General features: G+C 42.2%; 1 protein-coding gene across 2 annotated transcripts in view; it reads right to left on the bottom strand.

The window, feature by feature from the left end:
• AOAH (acyloxyacyl hydrolase) overlaps positions 1-16780 on the bottom strand; it is a 163846-nt gene that overhangs the window by 80071 nt on the left and 66995 nt on the right. For both annotated transcript variants that reach the window (XM_057732690.1, XM_057732692.1), the window contains 5 exons: positions 14356-14416; positions 13179-13249; positions 12264-12312; positions 9650-9698; positions 7704-7798 (listed from right to left, as the gene is read on the bottom strand). In XM_057732690.1, coding sequence (XP_057588673.1) covers positions 7704-7798; positions 9650-9698; positions 12264-12312; positions 13179-13249; positions 14356-14416 — 325 coding nt within the window. The remainder of the gene's footprint in view (positions 1-7703; positions 7799-9649; positions 9699-12263; positions 12313-13178; positions 13250-14355; positions 14417-16780) is intronic.

Here is a 16780-nt window from a genome sequence, read left to right as displayed (position 1 = left end):
GGGTCAGCAGGTACTTTCATGTTTCACAGTCAGTGGTACAGAATCCAAATTCAGAACCTCTGTCTGCTGAACAGGGTGGAGAAAGGTCACACAGCTTCATTTTTAAAGACAACTTCTGGTTGTTACCCTCTTCTGTCATTTTGGGAAGGATTCCTGAAGGCAGTTGAGGAGGGGACCATCTGGCATTTGGTGAATAGCGGCCGGTGGGGGTGCTCCCTGGGTGAGGCAGGTCCCAGGTTCATACGGACCTAAAGAAATGAGGCTCTACTGGGTCAAGGCCATGCTGACCACCAACCAGGCCTCTGGTTCCACGGGGCCCACGGGGTTGAATAATCACCACCGGCCTCTGACTGTGGGAAACAGCTGTCACCTGCCGGTCACCCAGCCTCGAGCCAATGCATAAGATTTCTGCTGCACTTCAACCCCCTTAGATATCCTGCTTTCTGGTGCCCAGTGCTGACTGGAACTGATTCCAGACTTGATATAAAAAGGGTTTGAGCGATTGTGCTGGGTAAACACCAATGGCCTCCAGGCTCCAAGCCCTCTCCTCTATTCTCTGCTCTGCGCTATGGGGCTGCACTCTGCAAACTACACTTCCCAGACTCCTCTGCGTCTCCCTGCCAATGAGAGGTGCAGGTGGGAAGTGGGCGAGTGGGGGTGAGAGAAGGAGAGGAGGAACTATTTTCTGGTGTCTGGTTGTGGTCAGCATCCCTCAGCAGCCTCCAGCCTCCTATGCTGCTTCCAGCTCCTCTCCACACTCCTCAGTGGTTCAGTAGCAGCTGGTCTGTGTGCCTTCAGCAGTCAGAGCACAGGCTCTGCAGTGGTCCAAGCACCAGCTGCACCCCTCCCTCTAGCTTCTGGTAATATCCCTTCCTTCTTCCTCTTCCCTAGTCCTGGAGTCAGCAGCTGCTTCTTGCAATGATTAATATCTGATAATTTCAGCATCCCCCTTTCTGTTCCAATACCTGTGTAATAAGTTCTCTGTATTAAATCCACCACTGTAGCCAATCCCCTATATTAAATCCCCTCTGTTGGAATGCTTTCATTTTCCTGACTGACCCCTGATAAATGTTGACTCTGACAGTGGCAAGAAACGCAGTTTAAAAGGGTTCCACTTGCTGAATTAGCCAAAAGGTTGAAGGGTTTCTCCCTTTGTGGCGACATCACTAAAAGCCTCTCAAATAGGGGAACCTGTGGGCAGAGTGAGGGCTGAGGACAGTCTGATGGGCAGAGATACTCCCTTAGGGAACCTCACACATTCCAATGTGCTCCGGAAATATTTGGGTTGAAAGACTAGCCCATACCATGCTGATGGCTTCCCCATTTCACCCTATAATAGTTTGTCTTAGAGTGCAAGCTCTTCCCTGGCATTGCTACATGTGAAGAATTTTGAAAACTACACTGCAGTACCCCCAAACCACATCTTTCTTTTGTAAATCCTCAAAGTTTGGACATTGGAGGCAGTGGGAAAACTCTATGACAGTGGTTCTCAAAGTACAGTCTGTGGACCCCTGGGGATCTTTGAGATCCTCAGAGAGTGTTCTTGAGACCACTATTATCATCGTAATACTAAGACTTGATTTATCTTTTTCATTTTAATTCACTCGTAAGGGTACAATGGAGTTTTTAAGAGGCTACATACATGGACACAGAAACAGACTGAAGGCAGAGCACATATGGGAATCTAGCTGTCTTCTATCCAGATATTAAAGCGATTCACAAAATAAGATAAGAATGCTATTATTCTACCTTTTTTTTGTTTTGGAAAATAAATTTATTTATTACAGAAATATGTTATTTATGTTAATGTGTTTCTTATTGTTATTGTCCAATGAATTAATAAATCCCATTGTGGAGTTGGTGCATTCTCTTCACCCTCACTAGTCACTTAAATTTCAAGCTCTATCCAGCCCCTGGTCATCAGGAGTTTAACCGCCACATTGAGGTCAAATCTAGGCCATCCTCTCCAGGATTTTCAATGGCCCAGGCCGGCTCTCCCTTCCTGGGGTCCGTGTCCTTGCCCCAGGACACACACTCTTTCTGTCCTGCTGCCTCAGTCACTACCCTTACATCACTCACAAGAGTGTCAGACTCCAGTTTTTTTGACCCTAGTCTCCAGAGACACCTGTCCAAGTGTCTTGGTGACTTCCTACAGGGAGGGGAAGCATCCCACCCTACCCCCATGGGGACAGCTGAGCCCCACTGCCATCCCGACAGTAGCCATTCCCAGCCTCAAGCTGTAGGTTACAGAAATGGTTTTCACTCCCTTCTTCTGCAGGTCCTGCCGAAGTCCTTCTAATATTTGGCTGTGGAAGGTGGGAATAGTTGGCTCACATTGTCTTGGGGTCTCATTTAAAAGTTAGGTAGAAATAAATAGTCCAATTTTTAACATGTGTTATAAAATCATCCTGAATTTCTAAGCTCACATACCTCATGTCTGCTAGGCACGGTACTTACACATAACCTGATTCTCTGTGCAAATGAAGAGACTCTATAGATAATAAGTTTTAAAAACTGGAAGTTTTTTTTTTTAAAGGAGCATTTTAAAAAATGTTCCATATATGAGTGAAATCATATGGTACTTGTTTTTTTCCATCTGACTTATTTCACTTAGCCTAATACCTTCAAGGTCCATCCATGTTGTGGCAAATGGCAAGATTTCATCTTTTTTTTTTTTGAATAGCTGGGTAGTATTTCATTGTATATATGTACCACATCTTGTTTATCCTTTCATCTACCAATGGGCATTGGGTAAAGGGGGTCAACTGTAGGGTGACAAATGGAAACTAAATTTTTGGTGGTGAACATGCTGTAGTGTATACAGAAGTTGCAATGCAATGTTGTACACATGAAACCTACATAATGTTATAAACTGATGTTACATCAATTAAAAAAATAAGTTAAAAAAAAGGAGTGTGATCTATATTAGCCAGAAAATGAAGCCATGAATCAGCTTACTATCCAGTCATGGATTATGGGTTGTACACTGAAAAGGATACTATGAAACACTGACAAGTGTAATGAGTAAAAAGACTAACTAGATGTGTAAAAATGATTATTATTAGTACTAATTTTAAAAAAAGGAGAATTGCCAACTGCATACCTGCTATTCTTGTGACTACATAGTGTGTATGTGTGTGTGTGTGTGTGTGTGTGCGTGTGTGTGTGTGCGCGCACGCACATAGTGGAGGTAGAGCACTGGGGAAGAATGGAAAAATACTGAGAAATGTCTAAGATAGTGGGGGTAATTTTTTTTTAATATTCCCAAAATTGGTTCTAATATTGACTTCATATCTTCTTTTTTCCCCAAGAAGAAGAATATTAAAAGAATATTTCAAAACCAATCGGATACTCCAAAATGTTAAAATAATTCTCTCTGGGTGGTAGCATGAGGGGCATTTTAATAATTTCTTCATAATTTCTGTATTTGCTTATTTTTATCCACTGAATATTTAACATTTCTAATTAGATAAAAGCAACAGAGCAAACATTCACTCTTTTCCCTCTCTCACTATTGGTCTTGGCCACGTGACTTGCTTTGGTGAACGGGTCGATGGTGGACGTGATGCAGCAAATACATTTGTGTGGGGGCCCTGCCTCTTGCACTTCTGATGTTGTCATGAAAAGCACATGCTCTGGATAGATTGCCCAACCAAATGAGAGACTTGTGGAGCAGACCTGGACCCAACCTTCAGCTTGGAGCTAAGACCAACAAGAGCCCAGTGTAGAACAGCTGTGTAAGTGAGAAGAAATGATGGTTGTTTTAAGTCATTGAGATTTGGGGTGGTGTATACAGCATTATTTTGACAATAACTCAGTGACAAAGCTTCATTTTCAGTGTCAACCTTCTGAGCAAAATCTCTTTTATTTTTCTTCTCCCCTCTTTCATTCTTAACAAATGGTATCCCACAGAAGTGGCCCAGGCTGGGAGTACCTGGGCTAACTTTTAGCTTGGAGAGGACTGTTAACCTGGAGAGACATTTTAAGAACCCTAGGACATCAAAGGCTTGAAATAGATGACTAACACTAAAACTGTGGTGTTGTCTCTACCATCAATAGCATTGTCGACATACTGATGAAATTCATGAATCCCAATTACCCTTATGCCCGATGTGGGCTCCTCATCAGCCCTACATCATTGCCATTCTCATAGTCGTTTATCAGCACCACTTATTTACTGCCAAAAAGGGATGGGTGTGGGGTGGGAAATAACCCAAACATAAACCGACAACTGCTGATCTGCAGTTCATTTGTTGTGATTTCAATTCATTGGTTCTTACAAATAGCAAATAAAAGATTGCTGCAATCCAAATTCCAATCATCTGGACTCCAGGATGGGGCTGGCTGCTGGGTTTGTGGGAGTGATTTCTTTAAAATGTCTTCTCAATGGATTGTTCGTTCTCTTCCCTAGAAACTTAGCACACTGCAGAGCGAGCTGCCAGCTCCAGTGAGAGGCTGTCCTCCCTGGGAGAACCTAAAGTGAGAGGCACCCATCACCTCAGCCTCCAGAGGCCAGGTGTGGGATAGGAAGGTCAAGCATGAGGACATCGGCCAGCTGGCTAGCTACCACCACTGCACTGCGTGAGCTCTGTGTCAATCTACTTTTGTCTGGTTTGAATCCAACACACAGTTTCCAAAGTATTTTCACAGACCTTAGCTCCCTGAAGTACCTGGCCTTGCCTGAGATGGTTCCTATCATCATCTACAGAGTTTCTGGTTAGGTGGCTTGATCAAGATGACAGGAAATGGCTCTGTACCTCTCAGCTGTGTGACCTTAGGCAGTCTACTCAACCTCTCTGAGTACTTGTCTGGAAAGTGAGGCTATGTTGTAAAAACACCTACCTCAGAGGGCTTTTTTTTTCTTTTTTAAGACTTTTAAAAATGTGGGCCATTTTTAAAGTCTTTATTGAATTTGTTACAATATTGCTTCTGCCTTATGTTTTGGTTTTTTGGCCGCAAGGCATGTGGGATGTCAGGTCCCAGACGGGGGATGAAATCTTCACCCCCTGCATTGGAAGGCTAAGTCTTAACCACTGGACTGCCAGGGAAGTCCCTCAGGGGGCTTTTATGAAGATTAAAAAAGTAATGCTTTAGTATTCTTTAGCTGGTTTCCTTACCTATTTGCTTAAAAACCAAACAAAGCAAGCCCTCAAATGTTTGGTACATACATAACAAAAATTCATTGAAGAAAAATTAGAAAAAAAGCTACCCAGAATCCTAGCATCCGAAGGCATCAGTGTTAACATACTGATCTACAACCTTCCAATTATTTTCTTTGTTTGCATACACGAACACACGTATATATTCATAAAACTGGCCCATATATTACCATCTTGTAGCTTGGTTTTGTCATGTAACAAATTATCATAAACATATTTTCTTGCTAAGAAATGTGTCTCTAATATGTGTATCAACAGTTGCATAATATTTCATTTTATGTATACAATATATTTTTACATATCTAATCCCCCCTTTTTATTTTGAATTTCTTTTTTCATTTTTGCTCTTATAAATAATTCTGATCTATACTCACGTACATAGATTCTCGAGCGAATGACTGCTTAGTTTTAAAGAGAAATCTTCAGAAGCAGAATTACTTGTTAAAATCACGTTTTTTAAAAAATTAATTAATTAATTAATTTAATTGGCTGTGTTGGGTCTTCGTTGCTGCACACGGGCGAGGGGGCTACTCTTCGTTGTGGTGCATAGGCTTCTCACTGTGGTGACCTTTCTTGTTGCAGAGCACAGGCTCCATGCGTGTGGGCTTCAGTAGTTGCGGTACATGGACTCAATAGTTGTGTCTCACGGGCTCCAGAGCACAGGCTCAATAGTTGTGGCGCACGGGCATAGTTGCTCCGCGGCATGCGGTATCCTCCTAGGGCAGGGCTTGAACCCGTGTCCCCTGCATTGGCAGGCGGATTCCTACCCACTGTGCCACCTAGGAAGTCCCAAAATCACATATGTTTTAATGTCACTTTATACATATTGTTAAGTTGCCTTTCAGAGAAGTTCTAGCAACTTAAACTCTCATTAGTGGTGAAGGAACATGTCCCTTTCACCATACTCTTGGTAAAGGTAGGTCTTTATCACTTTTTAACTTTTGCCTGTTTGACAGATGATAGATGATATCTTGTTGTTTTAATGTTTTTCTTTGATTACTACTGAAGATGAAAGTGTTTCTATATTTGTTGGTCATGTTCTTGATCATTAAAAAGTTAAATTGTTTTTTCCTTATTGATATGCAGGAACTCTTTGTTATTAGAGGATTTAAATTTTGTCTTACATGTTATAAATATTGCTCTAGTTTTTCATTTGTCTTTTAATTTAAGAATTTTTGGACACTGCATACATTTGAAGATTTTGTGTAATTGAATCTAGTAATACCTTTTTTTTGGGGAGGGTCTTGCTTTTATAATACCATACTCAGAGAGATTCGAATAATTCTTAAAATAATTTTTTTTTCAGGAAAGCATAAATCTGTTATGTTTTCTGAATCTTTGACTGACTGAGAATAAGTTTCTGTGGCCCTCATGTAGGAACAATATCTTGGCAGTTGCAGCATTTTTGACACTATCCTCAAAATGTTGTAGAGGCCATTCCACTATTTTCTGAAATTTACTGTTGAAAGATGTCTGATGTCAAAAGGATTTTTCCTCCTAGTATGTCCCCTGGTTGTTTGTTGGGCAGAATGATTGAGAGATTTTTCTTTATATTTTGAATAAAATGGAAAAGCAGACATGACGAGGAGAGTCTATTTTATACTCTCTGGAGTTTCAGTGGGGTTTTGATTAAAGCCAAGGATTTCTTCAACTCAAGAAAATTATCTTGTATTGTTTATTTGGTCACCACTTCCTCCCTGTCTGATGTGTTTTCTTCTTCTGGACTTCCTATTCAATCTCCAGGACCTATCTCATATGCTTCTTACATGAGTTCCAGAATTTCCTTGGTTGGCTGACTGGTTTTCTCACCCTGTTTTTTGCATTGTCCAACTTGCTAGTCAGTATGGCCATCACATTTTTACATCAGGCAATTATAATTTCACTTAAAATTAGTCTTGCCAAATCGCAGATTGTTCCTTATTCTTGAGTATAACCTCCTCAAATTATTGTTGAGAATCTGAGTTTAATATCTTACAAAATTCACTTTCCTGTAGCAAGCTTTTTTCAAGAGTTCTCTTCTTTGGAGACCATGAACATTTTTTCTATGTTCCAATGCCTCTTTGTCTGCTCATCCTGCAAGGGAGGTCTGTGTCTGCCCAGCTTTAGAACATGGGAGAGCTTCAATCAGAGAGTGTTCAGGTGCGTGTCTGATTTCTTCAGTGTGAGAAAAGAGGTCAAGGAAGAATGTATAATTCCTGTAGTTTAGTTTCCCTCATCAGTGTTTCCATTTCCTAGGAGGTTGAAGAGAGAACCACGTCCCGATGTGGCCGTACGACAAGGGCTTCCCCACTGTGCCCAGGTTTCCTTTCCACCTGGCAGGGGCACCATCCTCCTTCTCTAATTGACAAGATAGCTCTTGTTATGCGCCTGTTGTTTCTATCACATTGTTTGAATTGAAATGGCTGTGGATGTGCCTTTTATGGAAGATTGTGCTGAGAAGGGAAATTTGCACCTGTTTCAAATTGGCATCACATTTATAGAGAGCAGGGGGAAACAAACACAAAGGCCAGCACATTCGGGATGATTACTGCCAAAATGACTTACCCAAGACATCTGAGAAGCTGTGATCCAATCGGGAGGGATGTGAAAATGAGCCCCAGCTGAGTCTGCCAGCAAAATGATCCCCCGGGGCTGTGAACCTAGGTGGAACAATTCATTTGTATTATTTATGCACTCAAGTAGTTTGGAGCCTCCAGATTGGGTGGCTAGGTGAGCACATCCCCTGGTGCGTATTCTGTGACTAGAGCATCATAACATTGATGCACTGCCACTGTGTGGGTGCTGGGGAGTGAGGGGCACAGCGTTTAGGAGCTGAATGAGATTTCTAGGCCATTGAAACTGCCAGCTAAGCAGTACAGCTGCAGGTGTGTTTCCTAGCTCAGCATAAAACAAACTGCTGTGCAACATCTTGAGGGAATGATGGATGGAGAAAAGCATCAAAACTTGATCCAAACTCAGAAATACACCCTAAATTTTGGTTCTTCTGAGAATTGCTTTCTTGGAAAACACACCCATTTCTGTTATAATCCACTTTAGGAATTAGTAATCTTATGGAGCAATTTTGAGTTTTCAAAGGTGTTATGGTCTCTTAAAATCTTTAATCTATATACACAAAAGCACTGGATGGATGGTTATGGCTGGTTAATGGGGAGAGGGAGAGAGAAAGGTCTCTATGCAGCCCTATATGTTTGGAGGTTAAGAATCACTTAATCTGATTCGGAGGCCCATCTACACGAATCGTTCATCTGGGGGCGATGCATGTGCTCTTCCAAATTCCTTAAGATCCTGAAAGAATCAATCAGTGCCTCCCAGAGTCAGCGAGAAGAGCCTCCTCTCCCCACTTCCGAACCCCCCGAATCAAGCCCAGGATGGCCCAGCCTCCTTCCAGCACCTCCCTATCTTGGGACAGCTAGCACTTGGCCACACAAATGGGGACCGAGAAGGCCCAGGACATTGAGGAGGGGTTGGGATTTGGGGAATCCAAGAGGCTTCCCCCAGTGACCCCAGGGCCTCACACCAGGATTTCTCCTAGATTTGACTTTATTTATTCATTTGTCTCCTTGTTAATGCATTCCTTTATTCATCCAACAAGCATTTCTAAACTGCATAACTGTGCGTCGGGTCCTCACATTTTCTCCTTCTGACAGCTTAGAGACGATTAGACTTTAAGTTTATTGAGGGCAAGGACTGTATCACACCTGCCCATAAAAACTCAGAGCCAAGTACAGCCCTGGTGCATAACAGGAATAGGAGTTCAGGAAATATCTGTTGAATGAATGAATGAATAAAGCAATGAATGAAATGCTTCTAAATGTTAGGGGAAAGCATTATCGAAACATAAAACAGTGGTGCTACCATAGGGTCTTGTTTGAGACTCTTTGGGCATAACCAGGACCATGTTTTTAGTACTGTGTGGGTGGTAATAGGTTTCTCCTAAGGGTACGGGCAGTCCAGGTGTCTGTGGCATTTGGGCATTTAGAATACAGAACTTTTGGTAAGGTATTTTTGGGAATTCTCAGTGGCTATCACTTGGAGGTCTCCTTCAAGTCACCCAGTTATGAGTCTTTAGCCCAGCTGACACAAGGACTCTGTCAGTACAAGTCGAAGACATCTGACCTTGTAGTGTATTGAGAAGGACACAGAGAAGATTGAAAATGATCACCTCCACTTATTTTCTTATTTGGAGAAGTGCTGGATTTCAGTTACCTTGTTATCTATCTTACTACAGCCTTTTCTAATATTATCATTAAAGTTTCCAGTCCCCCAATAAAGGAATCAAACAAATTCAGTTTTGCTTTGTCTAGATTCTGCCTCATTTTTCTATAATCTTTTTCATGTCTTTTTCTAATTTGTTGCGAAAATAAATGTAAATTGGTCAACATTGTAGCATCAGGCACTTTTTTACTTGGGTGGTCTGTTCACTTCAATTTGACTCAGGCTAGGAAAGAATATTCTATTGGAGTAAGTACACTGACTTTTACAATTCATACCTTCACAGAATTTCTTCTCGTACGGAATTCCATCTTTTGGATCAACACCCTTTAAAAGAGAAATGATGAGATTAGCAGTTTACTTTTAAATTTATGAGACACATACACAAAATCCTTCCCAAATGGCTTTAAAAGCACAAAAGCAAATCAGTAGATAAAATCCCTTAAAGTCTCTTGAGCCCTTAATCTAACATAGAAGCATGTAAGTGAATTGGGTTTTAAGAAACTGGTGGCAGGAATAAGGAGAGATCCAGAAACTGGACCACCTTGTTCGGAAGGGTGCAGGGCAGGGCTCTGAGTGCTGGGAGTGCCACTGGGAGGGAGCACTGAGGATACATTCCATGACGGACACAGGGGCAGAGTGGGTTTAGCAGTCTCTGAGCTGGAGCTCTAAGTGTCCTGACATCTCTAGTGCCTAAAGATTGATGCTTCTAGAGCAGTGATTCTCAACAGGGCTGATTTTGAGGCACCCCCCTCCCCCACCCCGCCTCTGCCCCACAGCCATCCCAAGGGACTTCAGGCAATGCCTGGAGGCATCTTTCATTCTTAGGACGAGGGGAGGGGGAGCTACCAGCATTTAGCGGGGAGAGGCCAGGGATGCTACCTGACCATCATACAATGTACAAGGCAGCCAAAACCATAAAGAATTATCCCAAATGTTGTTATGATGAGACTGAGAAGCCAACCAAAAGCGAGGTTGAGGCTGTGAGTGGGATGGAGTCACCATAGCTGAGGGTACTACCTAACATTTAAAGTTAAGTCCGTGCATTCGTGGAGCAGCTGGTCTTTGGAAGGTTCAAGCAGTGTCTGGATAGCTTTAAAATATATGTATACATAGTTTATTTTTATTTTGTTTGTTTTTTTCTTTTGTTTGTCAAACTCTGGTCTGGAGAGCACTGGCATTGCACTAGATATTAATGGTAATAACCGTATTCTAGGAAGAAAGAGCCTGATGGTCAGAGATGTATTAGAAAACAGTGTGTTCACTCTCTTGGTCTTGGGGGCTCCCAACATGCATTAAAACATTAAAGATGCTGAGAAATTCAGAAGTGAAGAAAACTGTTCAGGCTTATTTGACCCAGTACTTTCTAAACTTGGCTATAGTTCGCCTCTCCCCATTCCTTTTGACCTCTCACTCAACACTCGAGTTCTTGGACACAGTTTGGGAAATGTTGGACTTGGTGGTTGTAAAGTCCTCTCTGAGTTTATGATTTTGTGCTTCTGTGGGTCATTTTTCCTCCATGGAAAGGGATAGGTATGAAGGTCATGTGTCTTTCTCCTATTACTGATGATAAACTCTGAGCTCCCTGGGCTCCTGGTGGATTTCCATTGGTCTAGCACAGTCTCTTATTGGCCTTCCTTATGCAGGCGGGATCCCATATCAGAGGCAGGGATGGGGTCATGGAACCAAGACAGCAGCTTCACACATTAATAAACCCCCTGTGTCCTCCAACATGACAACTAAGCTTGCCTTTATCAGAACAAGAGCTGCCTTAGTGGTCTTGACACCCTGATACCTTAAGAGCTAGGGGAGACGTCTTCCTCTCCTCATGAAAAGGTGGTGTGACTGATGGTAGGGTGGGTGGTGTGGGCTACACTGGGGTACAATCTGTCTTGCTCTCCATAGCCCAGAAGCCATGGACAGTCAGTGTCCTGGAGAGAGGAAACTATTTACAGAAACTTCCTCCTCTTCATCCAAGCAGACAAATGAGGCAACCATTCAGAGGCAATTTATCTTGACTGGGGAATCTTAAACTTCAAGACTCCTTGTTTGTATGATCCCTGCCTCTTGTGTGAGTACTGGGAGCAGCTGGGAGCTATAGAGTGTTTTAGGTGGAAAGGAGCCAGGCTGCACACGGAACAATATTTCTACATAAGCACGCCTGGTAAACTGGAAAAGACATCTCAAAAGAAGGACTTGAAATTCCAAGACTCCAGGAATTTGTTAGGATTTATTTCATTGTTATAATTAATTATACTGTTATACTTGATTTTGTGTTTGTATTTGGCATTTTTTTTCTTCACGAGGACCCTTCAAATTCTATAAACTCAAAACCTCACAAAGTTTAGGTCTTCTGCCATTGCCGTCCTCAGATAAGTGTTCGGCTTTTCTCCTTCCTTCCCTTTACTGGAAGCTGCTAATCTATTATTCATAGGGAACGGGGGCACCAGCCTTAGATGCCCCAGGATGTGGGTAGTGGCGTAACTACAGGTAATTTCCACTCTGCCTGACTAGCCTTATGAAATAGAAAAACACGGCTGCAATGCAAAGGTGACAGCACGCGGTTTGCTCCATGCGGTTGCTGTAAAACTTTGCTAACACCACTCTCCATTTAATTTCACACTGTTCCAAACAGAATAAAGGGATTAGAGGTGAGTGACCCTAAGCAAGACGTCTAGTGGCTGTGACTGAGAGAGCCTCAACTCTCATTCCATCGTTGACTCTCTCCACATGTGATTGGATTCTATGCCCCTCTTCCAAACAGCAGAAAAAGAGTTAGTTGCATCAGTCTACCATCTTCTTCCTTAGGTCTGAATAAAGCAAAGAGGCAATGGGCTTTTAAGGAGGGCGGAAAGCAAGAGAACAGCGTTAAATGTGACTTTCATTGCTTACCCAAATGCCATTACAGTTTGAATCCTGATCTGCATCCCAGTTGTCTGGCCTACGAGGAAAACATCGACATTGGTCTTTGGCATGTATTTATCACTCTGAGTGTCAGCTTCGCAAATGAAGGAATGAATGAATGAGCGCTACACCAAGTGCCATTGATAGACAACAGGTTCTTCAAGGAAAAGTGCCACACACCACTGTGTGCTGTGGCACACAGAAGCCTCACTTGGCCTCTTTTCCATTCTCTTGGCTTCGGATATTTGCCAGGAACTGTGGACCAAATGTAGTCTTTTCATGATGGACTATATTCCTGGGTGGTATTGTTGTGGAATGGTGCCCAGGAGCATAATGAACGCATCTGCAGTCCATTTTATTTAGACAGGTGACACCACTACCGTTGTGCCTCTGAAGTCCCAGACATCTGGCTAATGCTTTGGCCCTGTAGTCACAGCTAAGATGAAGGCTGGCATATCCAGTCTGAAGCCTGAGATGTGATTGGCTGAACATCAGCCTGGGACTAAAATGTGACCTGCACTCCACTCACTGCAGCCCTCGCCTTACTCCTGGTGGAAGAGGCAACTCGTCCTGGGCCCAGGGTTGCCTGTAGAACTCGTGCCGGAGGCTGGATAAATGTCCACGATAACCTGTCTACTCACTTGTTTCTCCCACTGGACTGTAAACTCCTAGAGAGGAGGCCTATTTCTATCTGTTCACCACCCAATGGGATGCAGAGTGCTTGGCAAGGCTCGAGGAGCATTTTTTTGGGCAAATGAATGAACAAACACTTTCCATCAGTTAGGACATGGAAGTCCCTTCTCTCTGTAAGCACGAATCCCCTAGGCGGTGGGAGATAACTGTGCCTCCTGCCTCACTTTCAGGAGGTAATTTTCAGAATCAGTGGCCAGGAGAGACGGTTACCTTCTGCCCGGGTGTACCATCTTGTTGTTGTCATCACAGTCTCTCCCTCGCCAGTGAAAGCCCCGCAGCGTCTGAAATTGAAGAGCACACACAGGAAGGGTCAGTTCTGCTGTGGCGTCATCCACGGTGAAGGCCAATCAGAGCGGTCTGAGGGGCACTGACATCTGCTGTTCTTAATTCAAGTACAGTCTAGGAACACTAGAGATCCCTAAGAAGATTAAGATGAATATGCTAAGACCTCCTGTGTGAGGTGAAATGCAACGTGGTACCCAGGCCAATCACAGGCATAGTGTGTGTGTATGTGAATGTGCGTGTATATGTGTGTTTGTATGTGCTGTTGGGTGTGTGCTGATAGTGAATGTGTGGGGGTGCATGTGTTTGAATGTGCACATATGTGGGCATGTGTGTATTCGCATGGGTGGTTATGGTAATGCATGTCTTACACACATGTGTGTTTGTGTGTATGTGTCTATGTGCATTTCCACAGACGGCAGGACCATCCAACTCCCTGAACTTTCCCTATTAATCAAGAGTCTTCTCAGGCTCCGAAACAATTGGTTTATTTGGTCAATGATTAATCATTTTACTGGATAATTAAAAAATCTCTAGCCAAACTGGTTAATTGTGTGGATTTGTTATATTTTTGACATGTCTGATGTGAAAGAATCGAGTCATGATAATATCAAACAATGTTTTTATTCTCACATTTCCAGGTAGAGCATCTGGGATCCCACCAACTTTGGAGAGTTTGCAACATCTGTTATTTGCTCGTTGAATTTCACAGAGAACATTGTGACATCCTAAGTGTTCTAAATCAAACGTGTACACAGACATAAAGACACACACATACACACACACATATCCTCTAAAAAAGTAAGCTAAACTGTGTGTAAGAATTTTGAAAATAATTCACAACACTTTTCAAGATAACTGTTAGCCCCATGGAGAATTCCAGCTGCTAATGGCTTCAGGAAATGAAAACAGTCTAGGGCTAAGATCCACTTTGATGATCCATGTGTTAGTAAGATACCAAAAAGTCTGTAAACATCATAAAATGGTATATTATCAAATTAATAATACCTTCAAATGGCATCAATCTTGTCTTATTAAAGGAAAGAAATTTATAGGAAGAGATGCAATATTTCATGAACATCGGGTTACTCTTAACAATACTTACTGGGAAAACACTGTATTTGTCTGAATCTGCATCCACGTATGGCAAGGAATTTTGTAGAACGCTAGAAGAAAGAAAACAACACACCTGATGAGCTACGACCAAAGAAATTGTGTTTGTGAAAACAGAGACATTTTTAGATATGGTTGTGTTGAGTTTATGTGACAGAACCCTGTTCCAAAAATAAAATTAAGGACCAAAATAAAAAATTTAAAAAATAAAATAAAAATAAAATTGAGTACCAGCCAAACTTTGTTCATCCCAGTTCTCCACTCAACAGAACAATTTTCTCTCTGATGTTTTACTTGACTTATACTTGGAAGTAAAATATAACGAACTCAAGTTATAGAGAGCATGGGATATGGCTGTTGAGGTCCTCAGGAAAGATGGAGACTGAATTTTTGGTCCAGTCAATGAGCTCAGTACTACAGATTTTACACATCTGTGATAGAAGTCTTTTCTTAAGATTCTCCTCTTTTAAACCACTTATTCTGAGAATTGTGAAGTCTTTAGTTGTCACTCCCATTTAAGAGCCTGGGAAACCAAGGGCTCTGATGTGATTGATGGCCAAGCAATTCATGCCAAAACCATGGACAACTCCCCGAGCAAGCGTTTCCCCCGAGTCCTCACTACCAGGTTTTCCCAGCTTCCAAATGGCGAATACTGTTTTCCCTCTAGGAAAATCACTTATAGAGTAGCAAGAAAGTGCTGTCATATGGCAGGATGAGGTTATTCTTAGACCCTAGAATATAGAGAGTAATGTTACCCTTTATAGGATTTAGTAAATGGTCTTTTGAGTCAAGAGCTTCTCAGCAGTTCTGAGAGCCTCAAGGCAAGTGAATTTAGCCAGAGCCAGCATGGAGCCTAACTGGTGGTGTGAAGTCTGTCTTATGAGCTCTGGGATGGTGGACCCATTGGAAGTCCAGTTATAGACCTCTTGGGAGATGACATCTCCTGTAAGACTAGGTAGTTTTTTCCCATGTACATATTTGACCTTGACCTCTTGGATAGCTGTTTTATGTTTCTAGTTGAGGAAGGGAGGAAAGGAGCGCACGCGCGCGCGCGCGCGCACACACACACACACACACACACACACACACACACACACACAGAAGGAGAGGGAGAGAGAGAAAAAGAGAAAGAGAGGACGAACAGACCCAAACAGCCGTATTTTCAGTCTGAGAAAAGGTGCTGGGTGAAAGGTCTCACTCAACAATGCCAGAGCTATCCCTTCCCACCTTTGCCATCTTGGGGATGAGAGTTTGTCCTTGAAGGGAGGAACAATGAGTTGTCTCTAGAATTAGAAATTTAGCTCATTAAATTAACCTTTACTTGCTTATTTTAAAGGCTCAAAGGGACTAACCAAACCATATATTCTAGACACGAGAGGGTAGATTGGTCATCCTAAGTCGCATAAATTGTAATTTACATAAACTCCACAATCCCTTATTCATAGCCCTCAAGTTCAAACAGCTCTGAAAACCAAGAGTTGTTTCTTATTTTCAACTTTGCAGCTAATTAATTTGGTGGCAAAACTTGACCCAAAACTTGACCCAATTCGTAAGCTCTACCCTGCTTACTGTGACTGTCCATATATTTCACTGCTGAAATACAAATGTGTTTGATCAGGAGGTGCTGGGGGTGTTAGGTGAGTCATGGTATATGCGCCACATGTTACATTCTTAAAATCTGCGAAATTCTGAATTCGAAATGACATCTGCCTTCGAGGTTTTGGATAAAGAATTGTTGACTTTTACTGCTATTTCTTCTGCAAAATTATATTCAATTTGATAGCTATGTATCCTTACAGGTATCTGGTTGTATGCTGAAATATTCATTCATTCATTCACTGCACAGCTATTTTTGAAGACCCTTTCCTATGCCATACACCATGTTAGATATTAGGGATGAATATAAGATACATTTCCTATGCTAGAAGAGCTTAACGATGGGTGGGAGAAAACAATGCATCCATAGACAACCACAGTGCTATGGAGAAAATTCTACCAGAGGGTTGTGCACCCACAGGGAAAACATTTCTAACTCTATACAGGGAAGGAGGCGATCTTAAGGTGAAAGCTAAAGGATGAGAAAGCGTTTGCAAAGCAAGTAATTGGGTGATGCGGTGTTCTAGTAGGAAGGAAAGCCCCTTAACCTAGCTCTAGGTTCTGCAATTAGACTTCTTGGATTTGAATCCCAGGTCTGCTGTCTACTTGGCATGTAACCTTAGGCAAATTATTTAATCTTTTTGTACATCTGTTACCTCATTTGGAAATGAGGCCAATGTCAGTACCTGTTTCCTAGGGCTGTTGCAAAGACTCAATGAGTTGTTACATGTGAAGCAAGGAAGACCTGTGCTAAGCATGTGATAAGTATTCACAAAACATTATCTCTTTTCATTATTATGTGCTATGTTAACAGTTATTCC

Source organism: Hippopotamus amphibius, chromosome 4, assembly GCF_030028045.1.
Source record: "Hippopotamus amphibius kiboko isolate mHipAmp2 chromosome 4, mHipAmp2.hap2, whole genome shotgun sequence".
In the NCBI taxonomy this organism is placed as follows: Eukaryota; Metazoa; Chordata; class Mammalia; order Artiodactyla; family Hippopotamidae; genus Hippopotamus; species Hippopotamus amphibius.
This window is presented reverse-complemented; position numbering and strand designations above follow the sequence as displayed.